Source organism: Phacochoerus africanus, chromosome 6 (genome assembly GCF_016906955.1).
Source record: "Phacochoerus africanus isolate WHEZ1 chromosome 6, ROS_Pafr_v1, whole genome shotgun sequence".
Taxonomy (NCBI): Eukaryota; Metazoa; Chordata; class Mammalia; order Artiodactyla; family Suidae; genus Phacochoerus; species Phacochoerus africanus.
Window position 1 is genome coordinate 108,145,178 of NC_062549.1, and position 14,611 is coordinate 108,159,788.

Genomic DNA, 14,611 nt, shown 5'->3' on the forward strand with positions numbered 1-14,611 from the left:
CCTGGGGCGGGGCCACGGCCGAGGGCGGGGCAGGGAGGCAGCATGCTAAACCGGGTGCGCTCGGCCGTGGCGCACCTGGTTAGCTCTGGGGGTGGACCGCCTCCGCGCCCCAAATCGCCGGACCTGCCCACCGCAACCTCGGCGCCGCCTGCCGCCCCTCCAGAAGCTCCCAGGAGCCCTCCGGCGAGGGCTGGGAGCGCGAGAGCGGCGCCCAGGAAGATAGCAGAGGCTCGAGCGAGCTTCTCCCGACCGACCTTTCTGCAGCTGAGCCCTGGGGGTCTGCGACGCGCCGACGACCACGCTGGCCGGGCTGTGCAAAGCCCCCCGGACACCGGCCGTCGCCTGCCTTGGAGCACGGGCTACGCCGAGTGAGCGACCCCGGGAGCACCCTACTCAGATGGGACTCCCATCCCCAAACCCCTCCCCATCTCGGCATCCTGGGCACTGGGATGCGTCCCCCTCGCCGCGCTAGGGGCCAGGAGCTTCCTTTCCCCAGGACCTTTGCTATTCTCTGGGCTTCGGGCCGCACCCACTCCCAGCCCTTTCCCAAGTCGGGTGAGCCTTCCTTAGGACCTTCTGGCTCGCTGACTACCCTCACCCACGCCGCTTCAGGACCTTGTTCCCTTCCAGAGCCCGGAGGGTAGAGGGCCCGCGAGTGATGAGTTGGCCAGTTCTCAGTTGCGGCCCGGTAGCTTAATGACTAAGGGAGGAGAGGTTTCAAGGAGCGAGGGGCCCTTTTAATAGAGGAGGTGGTGACTGGAAAAACTCCTTGGGCTTCCCGACCCCAGCGCCCCAGTTCCCTGTTCCTTTTACCGTTCCCCTCCCCCTCCACACCCAGAAATAGCCGGCGACACCAGGCGGCCGCCGGCTTCCCCAGGAGCGGGGGAGGGGGCCTCCCAGAGAAGCGGAAGGGCCCCCTTTGAACACCCCTCGGCGGGTGGACTTGCCCTGGCTAGGCAAGAAAGTGGACCCCGGGCCAGAGCTGTCGGAGTGGCCGGAGCAGCCGGCTTGTATTTTTAATGCATCTGCTGGAAAAGCGGAGCACTGAGGGAGACAGGAGCGCTGAGGTGCTGAGGGTGGTGGCTGGTGACTCCGTGACCCCACTCCCAGCTCCTTTAACTTCCTTTTTGGGAAGAGTTGGTGGTTATGTGGCTCCTGCGCAGTCCAGGGGGGCATCCACTCCTACCCTATTTCAATTCCTCTTTCCTGATCTGGGCTGGAGCACTTATTGCCAAAGCAGCAGAAACTTTCACTGGATGATATTAGAATAAAGGTGGGTGTGCTCATGAGGGTGGGGTGCTGTGGACAAGGCACTAGAAGAGTTGATTGGGGGTCAGGGTGGGATATAGGGTCTTGGCAAGTCAGGAATTAAAACCTCCTTCCCTCCGTCGAGGTCCTTCCACAGCAGCAGCACCACTTGGGAGGTCCCCTTAGCCAGGGACCAGGGGACTGAGGCAGGAAGGTGCTGCTGTGGCCTTTCTGTGAGGTAGTGGGGCCTGACACCCAGACAGTACTCCTTGTGCCTTGCCCTGCCTCCCTTTTCTTTCCTCTGGCCTGGTTCCCAGGTGGCTGTGACCTTTCTCAGCTTGGCCAGCAGGCTCCAGAGAGGGTATGTGTGTCTAAGGTGGGAGTTATTCCAGGACCCGGTCTGGTGTCCAACCTGATGTGGTCACTGTGGCCTGACAGGGTCATCAACGCTGGCAAGAGCCGACACAATGAGGACCAGGCTTGCTGTGAGGTGGTGTACGTGGAAGGTCGGAGGAGCGTTTCAGGGGCACCCAGAGAGCCTAGCCGAGGCCAGGTGAGCCCCTACCCCCTTTCCTAGCCTGCAGAGACACAAGTGACACCTCTCCCCAGGGATTCTAGGCATCTGGTTTTAGTCTGAGCCCTGTGAAAGACCTCCCTCCTAACTTACAAGCTTTCTACCTTCTGGCACAGAACCTTTATCTGGCATTGACTGATCCGCGAGATTCTACCATGTCAGTATGAATGTTCCATTTTCCACTTAAAATGTAGATGCTCATGTATTTATTGATGATTTAAGTAACCACTAATGTTTATTTTTGCACCTTTTATCCTCTGAGTTTGACTTTTTCGATGCTTTTAGACACATATGGCCCTTGGTGAATGAGCGAATAAATACGATTCCCCTTTAAGACCAAACTCTGACCTCCTCTCCGATGTTTATATGGATGCCCACACTCTTCCTCTTCTCCCTGCATAACACACACTCACTCACACATTCAACTTTTCCTCCACCAGGGACTCTGCTTCTACTACTGGGGTCTGTTCGATGGGCACGCAGGGGGTGGAGCTGCTGAAATGGCCTCTAGGCTCCTGCACCGCCACATTCGGGAGCAGCTAAAGGACCTGGTAGAGATACTCCAGGACCCCTCACCACCTCCCCTCTGCCTCCCATCCACCCCGGGGGCTCCAGGTTCCTCTGATTCTTCTCACTTGGTTGGTCCTCAGCCCTGCTGGCCTTTGCAGAAGGAAGTGACCCATGAGAGCCTGGTAGTGGGTGCCATTGAGAATGCCTTCCAGCTCATGGTAAGTGGGGGGCCAAGGTCAAGGGCCTGCCAGACCGACACTCTGATCAACTCTGTATGGGAGTCAGGTGGCCTCAGGAGGTGACCCTAAGAGCCCACGACAGCCTTGAGAGCCTGAGCAGAGCTTGGTTCAGAGGGAGGGAGAAGCGAGTGTCATAACGATGTCTTCCCCACTCTCTGCCAGTGCGGCTTGCCTGGGCAATTCATTTCGGCAGACATGGCGGGGGGTGGGGTGGGGTGGCGGCTGTGTGTCTGGAACCTCCTCTTCATCCACCTCCTCTGACCTTCCTCCTATGTCAGGATGAGCAAATGGCGAGGGAGCGGCGTGGCCACCAAGTGGAGGGGGGCTGCTGTGCACTGGTTGTGGTCTACTTACTAGGCAAAGTGTACGTGGCAAACGCAGGTGACAGCAGGTATGGGGTGGGGGCTTGGAAAATGGCTACGGGGGCGGGAATGGGGGAATAGAAAAGGGTGAGGTGGTGGGTGTTCAAAATCAAAGACTGGAGGGGTTCAGGAGGGCTCACAGACATAAGGAAGGGCCTGACATAACTAGGAGGGGAGGAACACTGGGAGTCTGGGTGAGGGACCCAGGGAGGGCCTGATCTTTGGGGAATTCTTGTGAGGCGGTTGAGGAGAGCCAGAGCCAGATCTTTTCTTTCTCTGGGCAGAGCCATCATCGTCCGGAACGGTGAAATCATTCCAATGTCCCAGGAATTCACCCCGGAGACTGAGCGCCAGCGTCTTCAGCTGCTTGTGAGTAGGAAGTAGACTCCCTGCTCCCACTCCTTGTTGAATCCTGTGCCTTTCTGTGCCCTGTGTCCCAAGGACTCTTCACCACCACCACACAGATAGTTCCTTCCTGGGAGCTTACTGGGGCCGAGCTCATGTAAAGGGTGCAGCAGAGAGGAGCGTGGGCTGCTCCAGTGCACCCACGGTGGCCCCAACTGAGGAAGGAAGTGTGGTCAGAGGTGAGGGAAGGAAACTGCAAAGGTCCAAAGGGGCAGTATGGCTCAGTGCTTTTTTTTTTTTTTTTTTGTCTTTTTGCCTTTTCTAGGGCCACTCCCATGGCATATGGAGGTTCCCAGGCTAGGGGTCCAATCGGAGCTGTTGCAGCTGGCCTACACTAGAGCCATAGCAACGCCAGATCTGAGCTGCAACCTACACCACAGCTCACGGCAAGGCCAGATCCTTAACCCACTGAGCAAGGCCAGGGATCGAACCTGCAACCTCATGGTTCCTAGTCGGAGCCATGACGGGAACTCCTGGCTTAGTACTTTAAAGCAGTGGCTCTGGAGCTGGGTGCCTAAAATTGAATACAGGCTTGAGTACTTTGCTAATTGTGTGCTCTTCAACGATTTCTTTAACTTCTCCGTGCATCACGAGTGCCTGCCTTAAAGGTTGTTGTGAGGATTAAATGAGTTAATAAATGTTAATCTTAGAACAGCGCATGGCACATGGTAAACTCCAGTTAAGGGTCTGCTATAATTAACACCATCTGTACACTAGGGTGTGCTGTAAACCTAACACCGCCCTGGCCCTTTGCTCCCAATCCTAGGGCTTCCTGAAACCAGAGCTGCTGGGTGGTGAATTCACCCACCTTGAGTTCCCCCGCAGAGTTCAGCCTAAGGAGCTGGGGCAGAGGATGCTGTACCGGGACCAGAACATGACTGGCTGGTAACACTTCCCTCAGATCTGGGACCCGTTTCTGTGGCAACACAACCAGTCCCTCGCCAGCAGCAAGGTGGAAGCTGGAGGCTGGGTCAAGCCGGGAGCTGGTGGGATGTGGTCCTTCTCAGGGGTTTGTGTGAGGGGCACGGCTCCTAGGGGAGAGGGGCTTTGATGCCTGGGTGATGCCTCCTCTACTCCCCCCTCCCCAGGGCCTACAAAAAGATCGAGCTGGAGGATCTCAGGTTTCCTCTGGTCTGTGGGGAGGGCAAAAAGGTAAACTCCATGGTAGAGGTGGGAGAGGGCCGGAGGACCCACCACGAGTTATCTAGGGAGGTGGAGGTTCTACCCGAGGGTAGGGGTGGGAAGGGTCCAGGGTCCCAGAGAGTCCGGCCGAGGGCTATAGCATTACCCCCTCCTCATTTCCTTTAGGCTCGAGTCATGGCCACCATTGGGGTGACCCGGGGCTTGGGAGACCACAACCTCAGGGTCTGCAGTTCCACCCTGCCCATCAAGCCCTTCCTCTCCTGCTTCCCTGAGGTGAGCGGCATGGGGGCCTCCTCAGTCGTACTTTTCCTCCTCCAGGGGTCCGGGGCTGGCTCTCACCCAGCGTCTCTTTACCCCCAAGCTCCCTCTGCACCCTCTCTCCCCACCAGGTGCGAGTGTATGACCTGACCCAGTACGAGCACTGCCCAGATGACGTGCTAGTCCTGGGGACAGACGGGCTGTGGGACGTCACCAGTGACTGTGAGGTAGCTGCCACTGTGGACAAGGTGCTGTCAGCCTATGAGCCCAATGACCCCAGCAGGTAGGGGCTGTATGGCGGCAAGGGGATGACGATGGGGAAGGAAGGGACAAAGGGGAGCAATGCTTGGGGACCCACATGAGGGCCGGTGTAACTGTCTTCCCATATACATGTTGGTACATGAATGTGCACATGTGCTCCTGGCAGGTACACAGCTCTGGCCCAAGCTCTGGTCCTGGGGGCCCGGGGCACCCCCCGGGACCGTGGTTGGCGTCTCCCCAACAACAAGCTGGGTTCCGGGGATGACATCTCGGTCTTCGTCATCCCCCTGGGAGGGCCAGGCAGTTACTCCTGAGGGGCTCAGCCCCGAACCTCCCACCACGATCCCAGCTTCTCCATGCTTACGCCTCTCCCAACCCAAATTCTGAAGTTGTCTCTATGACCTTTAGCGGCAATTTAACCGAAGAAGGGGTGCCAGTTAGATCCAAAATTATATCTCTTGGCAAATAAAGCAGATGGATAAAGGTGTGTGTTTTTATTTACTTTGAATAGAAACTGAAAGGTGGAGTTCCCATTTGGTTTAGCCGTAACGAGCCCGACTAGTAACCATGAGAATGTGGGTTCGATCCCTGCCCTCGCTCAGTGAGCTAAAGATCTGGCGTTGCTGTGAGCTGTGGTGTAGGTCACAGACGTGGCTCAGATCCTGAGTTGCTGTGGCTGTGGTGTAGGCCGGCAGCTGCAGCTCTGATTAGACCCCTAGCCTGGGAACCTCCATATGCTGTGGGTGCAGCCCTAAAAGGCAAAACAACGGGGGTGGGGGTGGGGGTGGAAAGAACTCCAAAACAGTCCTAAAAATGTAACATTCCCAGGCTCGCTCTTCTGCCCTCTGCTCTTCCTGCTCCACACATTCTCATCTGCTTCTATGGCTTCATCCATGTGCTGGCCTCTTCTAAGTCATTATTTCCAGCACAGACCTTTCCTGAGCTTTAGACCTACATATCCCAGTGGTCTCCTGAACATCTCCGAGACAGTCCACAGGCACGTCAACTCAACGCTCCTCCAGCTGAATTTATCATTTCCCCCACAATCATATCCTTCTCTGGGTGCATCATCTCAGGGCTACCAGCTCAGCTACTCAAGTTAGAAACCCTGGAATTGGTCACATTTGGCTTCTGTTTCTTCCTCATCAGGAGAATCAATCACTAAGTATAGCTGATGATTTATTTTTATTTATTAATTTATTTTTTATTTTTTTGCTATTTCTTTGGGCGGCTTCTGCGGCATATGGAGGTTCCCAGGCTAGGGGTCGAATCGGAGCTGTAGCCGCCGGCCTACGCCAGAGCCACAGCAACGCGCGATCTGAACCACGTCTGCAACCTACACCACAGCTCACGGCAATGCCGGATCGTTAACCCACTGAGCAAGGGCAGGGACCGAACCCGCAACCTCATGGTTCCTAGTCGGATTCGTTAACCACTGCGCCACGACGGGAACTCCGTGATTTATTTTTAAATATATTTCCTTGGAGTTCCTGTCATGGCTCACTGGTTAACGAATCCGACTAGGAACCATGAGGTTGTGGGTTCAATCCCTGGCCTTGCTCAGTGGGTTAAGGATCCGGCATTGCCGTGAGCTGTGGTGTAGGTTGCAGCTCAGGTCTGGCGTTGCTATGGCTCTAGTGTAGGCCAGCTCTGCAACAGCTCCAATTGGACCCCTAGCCTGGGAACCTCCATATGCCATGGGAGTGGCCCTAGAAAAGGCAAAAAGACAAAAATATATATATATATATATTTCCTATTTGTCCTTATAGTCACTGCCTTAGTCCTCTAGTAGATTAGCTGCCTAACTCTGTCTCCAGGTCACTTCCCTGCTTCCCCCAATACACAACATAAGTAGCAGCCAGGGAAATCCTTTCCACAGTGTGAATCCATCCCTCCAAGAATACTTCAGTGGCTCCTTACTGCACCTAGACCAAAACTGACATTCTCCTCCTGGGCCCAGCATAGAAAGACCTTTATGAGCTGTCCACGGCTTCCTTCGGTCCTGTCTCCCCCCTCCCTCCCACCCTCGTGAGGTTTCCATAACTCTCCAGGTCTGAAGTAGCTGCAGTTCGTTTGAAATCTACACATCGCCTTATCCTGAACACTTCACCTATCCTTCCACAGTCCACACACACCCCCACTACGGTGCTTACCTCCTGTACTACAACTGTCTCTATAAGGAGCTGGTACAGAATAACAGTTAAGAGCAGGAGCTTGAGAGTCCTGATGCCAAACCCATTACTAGGTCTGCCGTCTCTCTGAGCATGACGAAAGGAGTTCACGTATGCGGAGCCAGGTCCATGTAACAAGAGTTAAAAAGCCATGAGCTATCTTTAAGTTGTCTGCATTCTGAATTTAGATTGTACCTTCTTTGAAGGCAGAAATCGACCTCAACTGAGCACATAGCTCAATTTATTGAGTCAGCTAAGAGGCCTGGGGACCACACAGCTCTGGACCTCAGTTTCCTCATTTAGCAAATATAATGAGTTGCTTTTCAGATCTTTAAGGTATGCTTGACTTCTAACATTCATTTATTCATTCAGCAAAGATCTGTTGAAAACCTATTTACGTGCCACACACTGTGCCAGACAGGAGAGGCATAGATTGGAGGATCACAGTAGGCAGCTGGGAGAGGGACCAGATTGGAGCCAGACAGGGCTGACCAGGAAGTGCTTGCTCTGCCACATACAAATGGCAAATTTGGGGCAAGCCGCTTAACTTCCTTGAGCCTCAGTTTCCTTAACAGGCAAAAGGGGACGGATATACTTATTCCGAAGATTTGTGATGAATATTAAAAGCTATGTATTGTACGATCCCAAGCTAATAAAATGTGAGTAGACTTCCTCATCTTCCACCTACCTCCTCAGGCACCTTTCAGGGAAGAAAATACACCTGTTGGTAAACACCCGGTGCACAAGTCGAACCCGGCTAGGTGTCCCTAACAGCACAGAAATAATACAGTGGGGGCGAGAACTGAATTCAAAGCTGGGGATCCGGAAGGATTTCCAGGACTGCCTTTTGAGGGATGGATAGGAGTTGGAAACTCCAGGCAGGGAGAAACGAAGGGAACTGTGAGGTGGAACCAGGTGCCTTGAATCTCAAAGGTTCTGAAAAGTCTCCAAGGCTAGAGGATGATAGCGGACTGTACTTACTCCGCAGTGATTCTACGAACAGACGGTGGGCATCTTCCGCGGCCCTCTCCTCGGGCGTCCCCAAGGACTCCTTTCCTAGTCCCGCGAAGCCCCGGGTGGTGTAGACGCGGGTGGCCAGTTGGCCACAGGAGGGCAGCAGCGGCCCTTTCCTGACTCCACCCCGAGCGCCTCTCAACTTTCCCGATACCGGTTCTCCCCTAGGAGCTGGAAGGCGGGGCAGAGGCAGAGTCCTTCAGGGTCCCGTCGGCCGTGCCCCGCCGCCTACGCCTCCACGGCCCGGGCCTCTTTCCCGAGCCCCCGGCCGGCACCCGGGACCCCCCCCCCCCCCCCAGCGGCCCCCGCGGCCCCCGCGGCCTGCGCTCGGCGACCCGCGGGGGCGGGGGGCGGGCGGAGCCTAGGGCCGCCCGGCCCGCCCCTCCCCCTGCCGGGCCCGCCCCTCCCGCGAGTCGCCCCTCCCGCCGCGGCGAAGAAGGAGGGCGGGGCGGTGCCCCTCGGGTCAGTCTGCCTCCGGCACCGGCCGCGCAGCTGGGAGCGGCGGAGCGGAAGGTACCTCGGGTTAGGGCTGGGGGCGGCGGGGTTGTCCTGGGAACTCGTCCCGGCAGAGCACTTTCCCCCTTCTCCGCTTGGCCGGAGCTCGGGGCGCCGGCCGGGGAGGAGGGGCTTTGGCCCGAGTACGGGCCGCCTGCCCTCCCCTTGGACGCGGCGCCTGGGCGGCGCGGGGGTCGGCCGGGCTCGGCCCCTCCCTGCCCTCCTGGGCCGCCGTGAGGCGCCCCGGGAATTGCCCCGCAGGGCCTGTCGCCTCTTGGTGTCCAAGCCGGAGTCCCTTGCCTTCCCCTCCCGACTTCCCGGAACCTGCCCAGCCGGGCGAGGGGAAATGGGGCAACTTGGGTCTCTGCGAGGGAGCCCCAGGCCAGACGCTCTAGTTCCCAGGCCCGGCGGCCCGCTGTGGACCTGGGCTGGGGTGTGGGTCCCGGTCCGAGTCCGGATGGAGGAGGGAATTCCCCTCGCCGGGCTGGTGGAGTGGCGGGAATAGGGGCTGGGTGTGACCGTGGGGGTGGCCACTGTTCCGGGGGTCTGGCCGTCGCCCTGGATGGTTTCTGGAGTCGGCCTGGAGTGGGAGGTAGGGGAGATTGGGAAGGATCCAGCTCGTGCGTGTGTGTGTGTGAGTTCAAGAATCTCTTCCCTTCCAACCCCCCACCCGCCTTCACACTTCCCAACCCGGCTCGAGAGTGTCCTGGGGGTTTGGGCTGGAAGCCCCAAGGCTGAGTCCTGCCATCACTTCTGGTTTTCACGTTCAGGAGGACGTATCTGATTTCTTCCCTGGACCTCAGGGGTGGCCAGCAGGGTACTGCAGCCCCTGGTTCATCTGGGAATCTACAGAAGGATGGAGGAGAGGGCAGCTGTTTAGTCCCAAGGAAGGCCCCAGGAGTTCAGGTTCCATTCCAGCCCAGTGTGGGGTTTGGTTGCCTCTCTGAGGGTCAGTGGGGCAGTTCTTCAGGGGCAGCCTCTCACAGGGAGCTGTTGTCCTTGCCATCTTGGCCTTGGGCCTGGTGGCCTGGGCCAACTACTCTACTGAGCTTGAAGGGAAAGTCTTATGATTGAGCTGGGGGCTCCAGGTAATTTAATGCATGCTCTTGCCCCAGAGTTCTGGCCTCTGCCCCCCACCATCTGGTGCCACCTAAACTGTCCTGCTGGGGGAGGGCAGTGGCACATTCGTGCCTAAGCAACTGGCAGTCACCCCAGTGGTGAATGCCCTCCAGCCCTCCATCAGCAGGGCCCTGCCCTGGTTGGGGCCACCCCAGCCTGTTTTCCCACCGCTGGACCAATGGAACTTGTGGGAGCAAGTAAGCGAGTTTTGGTCACCTGGATAGAGTTTCCAGGGACACTCCCCCCTTTTCTGAAGGATGGTTTCCATTTTTGGAAGGGATCTGCTGGCAGGGTGAATGCCTTCTTGTTTGTCTTTTGGGGTATCAGGGGGAGCCCCTGTTGTGGTGGGGAGAGTGGCTGTGCACTCTCAACTCCTATAAATTCCCTCTGACTCATATCCACTTCCCCTCATCCCAGTTGTGTGTGTGTGTGTTTGTGTAGGGGAGGGAGGCCACCCAGGATCCCACTGTGGAAGAAAACTTGTCTTGGGCTGGGATATTCGCCTCTTAAAAGACAGACCAAGGCAGGGGTGTGAAGTGATGCTGGTGTGGGGAGAGTGAAGGAGTTGAGTCTAGAACGACAGGATGTGGGACTGAGAGAAAAAGCCAGGTTTGGGGCAGAGATCGGGTTACCATCTCCTCCTTTCTTAACTGCTCCCTGCCTGGTTGGTGCTGGGACTCATTTGTCTCTTTTTTGGGGCTCCTCCCAGTACTGGCTCTAGCCTCCCCCCCCCCCCAACAGCCTCAACTTCATCTCAGCTCCAGAGCCCGCCCTCTCTTCCTCCCAGGCCTCAGCCTGGGAACTCCAGCCGGCTGGAGGTCGGCTCCTCTCCCCAGGGAAGGAGGAAGTGAGGCTCAGCTCAGGGGCAGGGAAGCTAGGAAGGTGTGATGAACTGTGCAGATGCTCTTTGGTGTGTGTCGGGGGCGGGAGACACTGGAAACCCCGGGAAGCTGACTCCTTGCCCTGAGTCACAGGGAGGGGTGGGCAGGGCCTTGGGGTGAGCTGGACAGAGGGGAGGAAGGGGCTGTTCCAGGGAGTGGGTGGAGGTGATTCCCTAGTGGATTATTCTCAGTCCCTCTGCTGTGGTAGATGTGTGGCTCCCTACAGTATGGTCATTGTCCCCTGCCTGGGGCTGAGTGACCCAGTGTTGCTGCCAGGCCCAGGAGGAAGGGGGGAGGAAGGCAGGCTGCCCGAATGTGGGCTGTGGGCACTGCCCAGACTGAGCCTCCTTTGTGTGCCTTGGGGCTCTGGGGACCAGGATGGGGTGGGCCAGGGACACCGGCTGGCTGCTGCCACTGCCCTCCATCTGGGTTTCCATCCATCTGCTCTCCTTCCCACCTCTGGGGTGATATGTAGAGAAGACAGCAGACTAGTGTCGCATGCCCTGCTTTGAGTGCCATCACTGTCACGGCTCCATACACATTGTCTTAAACCTCCTGAGCCACACTTTCCTAGTTTGTCAAAATGGGAAGCCCACTTTCAACCTTCCAGGCTTTTGGGGGCTGAGGGAGGTGATTTTTGTCAGTGCGCCCCCCATAGTGCCTGGCACCCAGGGGCATGGTAAATATTCCTTCCCTACCCACCCATATTGGTGGGGACTCTTGGTTTTTCTCTGGGCATGCATGACTGTGCTGAGTGAGGGACAGTGTGTTCTAGATTGGACATTTGAGATAATTAAATTTGAAAAGTATCAAGATCCTGGTAACAAATAAGTCTGACTTGATACCCTGCTATGTAGAGCAAATAAAAGCTGCTGCTTCAGACACCTGTCTAGGTGTCCAGGGGCCCACACTTGGTGAGTGGATTAGATTAGAACTCATGCTTTCTGGCTCCCAAGTGGGTGGTTCTTCCACCTCCCACTTCTGTGTTCTAACCCATGGGGGCAGGTCTGTCCCTGACCCTGAGATTAAGAATTTCAAGCTCAGTTGCTTCAACAATTGGTTCTTGGCAAGAAGGTGCCTGAGCAAAAAGCCCCTCTTCCTCCCTTCCTTCCGTGGTTTCCAGGGAGGTCTTGGGGGGCCCTAGAGATGTGTTTTTTGACTTCGTGGCTTTCCCCAACATTCCCACTGCCTCTTCTTTGCTAGCCCCAGCCATGGCTGCCATCCGAAAGAAGCTAGTGATTGTGGGGGATGGGGCCTGTGGGAAGACCTGTCTCCTCATCGTCTTCAGCAAGGATCAGTTCCCAGAGGTCTACGTCCCCACCGTCTTTGAGAATTACATCGCAGACATCGAGGTGGACGGCAAGCAGGTAAAGGCCAGGAGCCTCTGCTCGTCGCGCCTCGGCACCCCGCCCCCATCACGTAGGAGCCTGGGATGGCCCTCCTCTCCCCCCACCCACATCCTTGCTCCACTCTCCCGGCTAAAAGCAGTGAAGTGAGGAAGTGCAACTGCTGTCCCTGGAAATCCAGCCTCCTGGTTCTTTACACATGTGCTCTAACCTGGGCCCAGTCCCTTGGCCTCTGGGCTTGAGCCCCGACCCCACCCCAACTATAAAATGGGAATAACAGTAGGGCCTCTTTCAAAGGGTTTCAGTGAAGATGAAATAAAACGGTGGTGCTCACAATGGCAGTTCACACTGCACAAAGACCAAACACATTGTCTCAGGGTTGAACTCACCTTATGTTGTGTGGCTGGGATGAGGACTATCCCTTGCATGTAGTAGGTGCTCAGTAGGTGCCCAGTGAACCTAAAGGACCAGGATTTCAGAGAGGACCCCTGGGTGGCAGGGCGTGCGGGGGTGTGCCTGGGGCCCTCAGGCTAGTGAAGCACTGGCCCTGTGTGTCAGGTGGAGCTGGCCCTGTGGGACACAGCAGGGCAGGAAGACTATGATCGCCTGCGGCCTCTCTCCTACCCGGACACTGACGTCATCCTCATGTGCTTCTCCATTGACAGCCCCGACAGTCTGGGTGAGCTTGTTGGAGGGAGGGGATTGAGAATCCCTTTGAATCCACCAGCGGGAGGGAGCTTCTGCCTTGGTTCATTTGAACCCTCTTCGGAGGCTGGGGGGAGGTGCCGGGGAGCCCCTTGGCCTCCTCCTGTGGTTACTATGGCCTTTAGAGGACTCGGGAGGGTGTGTGCTGTGAGGGAGAGGGGTTTTGAGCTGTGAAAGGGGCTGCCTTGGGGAGACAGGGGGCCCTGGGGAGCCCTCTGGCCTAAGTGGGGGCACTGACCCCTGTCGGGATGTGTCTGCACAGAAAACATCCCTGAGAAGTGGACCCCGGAAGTGAAGCACTTCTGCCCCAATGTGCCCATCATCCTAGTGGGAAATAAGAAGGACCTGAGGCAAGATGAGCACACACGGAGGGAGCTGGCCAAGATGAAGCAGGTGAGTGTGGCTGCCGGGCCCCGGCGAGGAAGGACCCCCCTGAGGGCTGACAGGCTGGTAAAGAAGCCTTCTCCTGTTGACTCCCTGTGACTTCCTACCCCCTGTGTCGACACCATGGTGAGGGAGGGAGAACCAAACAGGCCCTAGTGTCTGAGCCAGTATATGATGAAACTGTCAGAGGACAAAGTGACCTGTCCAAGGGCACTTGGCAGCTTATCCATTGCCCGCTGTTTGATGTTGGGGTTAGAAAGATGAATCAGAAAATCTCTGCCCTCAGGGAGCTGGCTTCTTGCAATAGAGGTTTGCTTGGGATATGCAGGTAGAGCCACCTAAGTACACCTGGGAGGTATGGGCTGAGGTGGATGCAGGAGGGAGGGCATTGAGTGGCTGGAACAAGGGCAAAGTGGGGGAGCTAGCTTATTTGGGGTCCCAGTAAGTGGCTTTCTAGCCAGAGGTGAGTTAATCAGGGAGAACTGCCAGGCCAAGAAACATGGACTGTCCTCCAAGGGTAATGTGGCAGGGTTTTAAATTGGGGACAGGTGTGGTCAGGTCAGCATGTTAGGAAAATGAATCTGGCAGCCCTACAGGATGGACTGGAAGTGAGTGAGAACAGAGGCAGGGTCGGTCAGTTAGGAGATCCTGATTCAGGTAAGAGAAGGGTGAACCGTGGGGTGTAAAGCCAATGAAGAGAATTTTGAAGGTAAACCTGAGTCTTGGGTCTCTAGCCAGACCCTGCCCATAGGGGCCAGGGCTGGAGGAGATCGTTTGTTCCGGTTGCTGCACCTAGCCAGCAACTTCCTTTGACCTCTCATCTTCCACCTTCCCAGGAGCCTGTTCGATCTGAGGAGGGCCGGGACATGGCAAACCGGATCAGTGCCTTTGGCTACCTTGAGTGCTCAGCCAAGACCAAGGAGGGGGTGCGGGAGGTGTTTGAGATGGCCACTCGGGCTGGCCTCCAGGTCCGCAAGAATAAGCGCCGGAGAGGCTGCCCCATTCTCTGAGCTCCCCACAGCTTCCCCTGCCTCCCTGCCTCCCTTCACAGGGCGCAGAAGCTCCCCTCCCTACTAGGGATCCCTGCCCAAGGCTCCCTTTCCCAGTTCCCTCCTGCCCAGGACTGCATCGTTCCCCAGCCCTGAGGGTGGTGGCCAGCGGTGGCCAGCGGCCCTGGGAACCTAGGGCTGTGTCCCGCCTGTCCAGAGCCGTCCCTGCTCCTGTTGCCTTGGTCCAGGGGTGGGGCCTTTGCTCCCTTTGGCCTTCCCCAGAGGATCATCACACCAGCACTTTATACACGTCTGGCTCACAGGAGAGAAGCTGGGGTAGGGGACCTGGAGGGTGTAACCCGGAGTCCTGGTCCCTGGTGTTTCTGCTTTGGGCAGAGGCCTTGGCTCTTGGCTATACTTGGTGGGGGGCATGAATAAAGGCCACAGGCTCCAACTTGTGTGTGGCTTCCTGTCCTTCTCTCCTGGTCCCTGTCTTGGCTGTGAGCC

At 57.0% G+C, this 14,611-nt stretch overlaps 2 protein-coding genes across 6 annotated transcripts; both read left to right on the forward strand.

Annotated features, from left to right (window-relative positions):
* On the forward strand, positions 1-5,483 carry PPM1J (protein phosphatase, Mg2+/Mn2+ dependent 1J). Of its 5 annotated transcripts, XM_047784985.1 has the most exons (11): positions 2-368; positions 1,687-1,801; positions 2,263-2,373; positions 2,473-2,550; positions 2,850-2,962; positions 3,218-3,302; positions 4,105-4,223; positions 4,427-4,490; positions 4,647-4,754; positions 4,871-5,022; positions 5,167-5,483. In XM_047784985.1, exons 1-11 carry the CDS (start codon positions 43-45, stop codon positions 5,312-5,314), a joined length of 1,419 nt encoding a protein of 472 aa, XP_047640941.1. In that variant the 5' UTR covers positions 2-42; the 3' UTR covers positions 5,315-5,483. The 5 variants fall into 5 exon arrangements, with proteins under 5 accessions (XP_047640940.1, XP_047640942.1, XP_047640941.1 ...); XM_047784984.1 differs by having other exon boundaries at positions 1-368; positions 2,263-2,550; positions 2,850-2,935; XM_047784986.1 differs by lacking the exon at positions 2,263-2,373 and having other exon boundaries at positions 1-368.
* Positions 5,484-8,539: 3,056 nt separating this feature from the next.
* RHOC (ras homolog family member C) lies at positions 8,540-14,558 on the forward strand. Its single transcript, XM_047784990.1, has 5 exons — positions 8,540-8,698; positions 11,884-12,047; positions 12,585-12,705; positions 12,994-13,124; positions 13,952-14,558. Exons 2-5 carry the CDS (start codon positions 11,892-11,894, stop codon positions 14,123-14,125), a joined length of 582 nt encoding a protein of 193 aa, XP_047640946.1. The 5' UTR covers positions 8,540-8,698; positions 11,884-11,891; the 3' UTR covers positions 14,126-14,558.
* The last annotated feature ends 53 nt before the right edge of the window (positions 14,559-14,611 follow it).

Bases quoted from the DNA above. Each gene is read 5' to 3' on its own strand.
- PPM1J (XM_047784983.1), top strand. From the start codon at position 43: ATGCTAAACCGGGTGCGCTCGGCCGTGGCGCACCTGGTTAGCTCTGGG. The intron at 369-1,686 runs GTGAGCGACCCC...GTGGCCTGACAG, and splicing joins TGGAGCACGGGCTACGCCGA to GGTCATCAACGCTGGCAAGA. The intron at 2,963-3,217 runs GTATGGGGTGGG...TTCTCTGGGCAG, and splicing joins GCAAACGCAGGTGACAGCAG to AGCCATCATCGTCCGGAACG.
- RHOC (XM_047784990.1), top strand. From the start codon at position 11,892: ATGGCTGCCATCCGAAAGAAGCTAGTGATTGTGGGGGATGGGGCCTGT. The intron at 12,048-12,584 runs GTAAAGGCCAGG...CCTGTGTGTCAG, and splicing joins TCGAGGTGGACGGCAAGCAG to GTGGAGCTGGCCCTGTGGGA. The intron at 12,706-12,993 runs GTGAGCTTGTTG...GTGTCTGCACAG, and splicing joins TGACAGCCCCGACAGTCTGG to AAAACATCCCTGAGAAGTGG.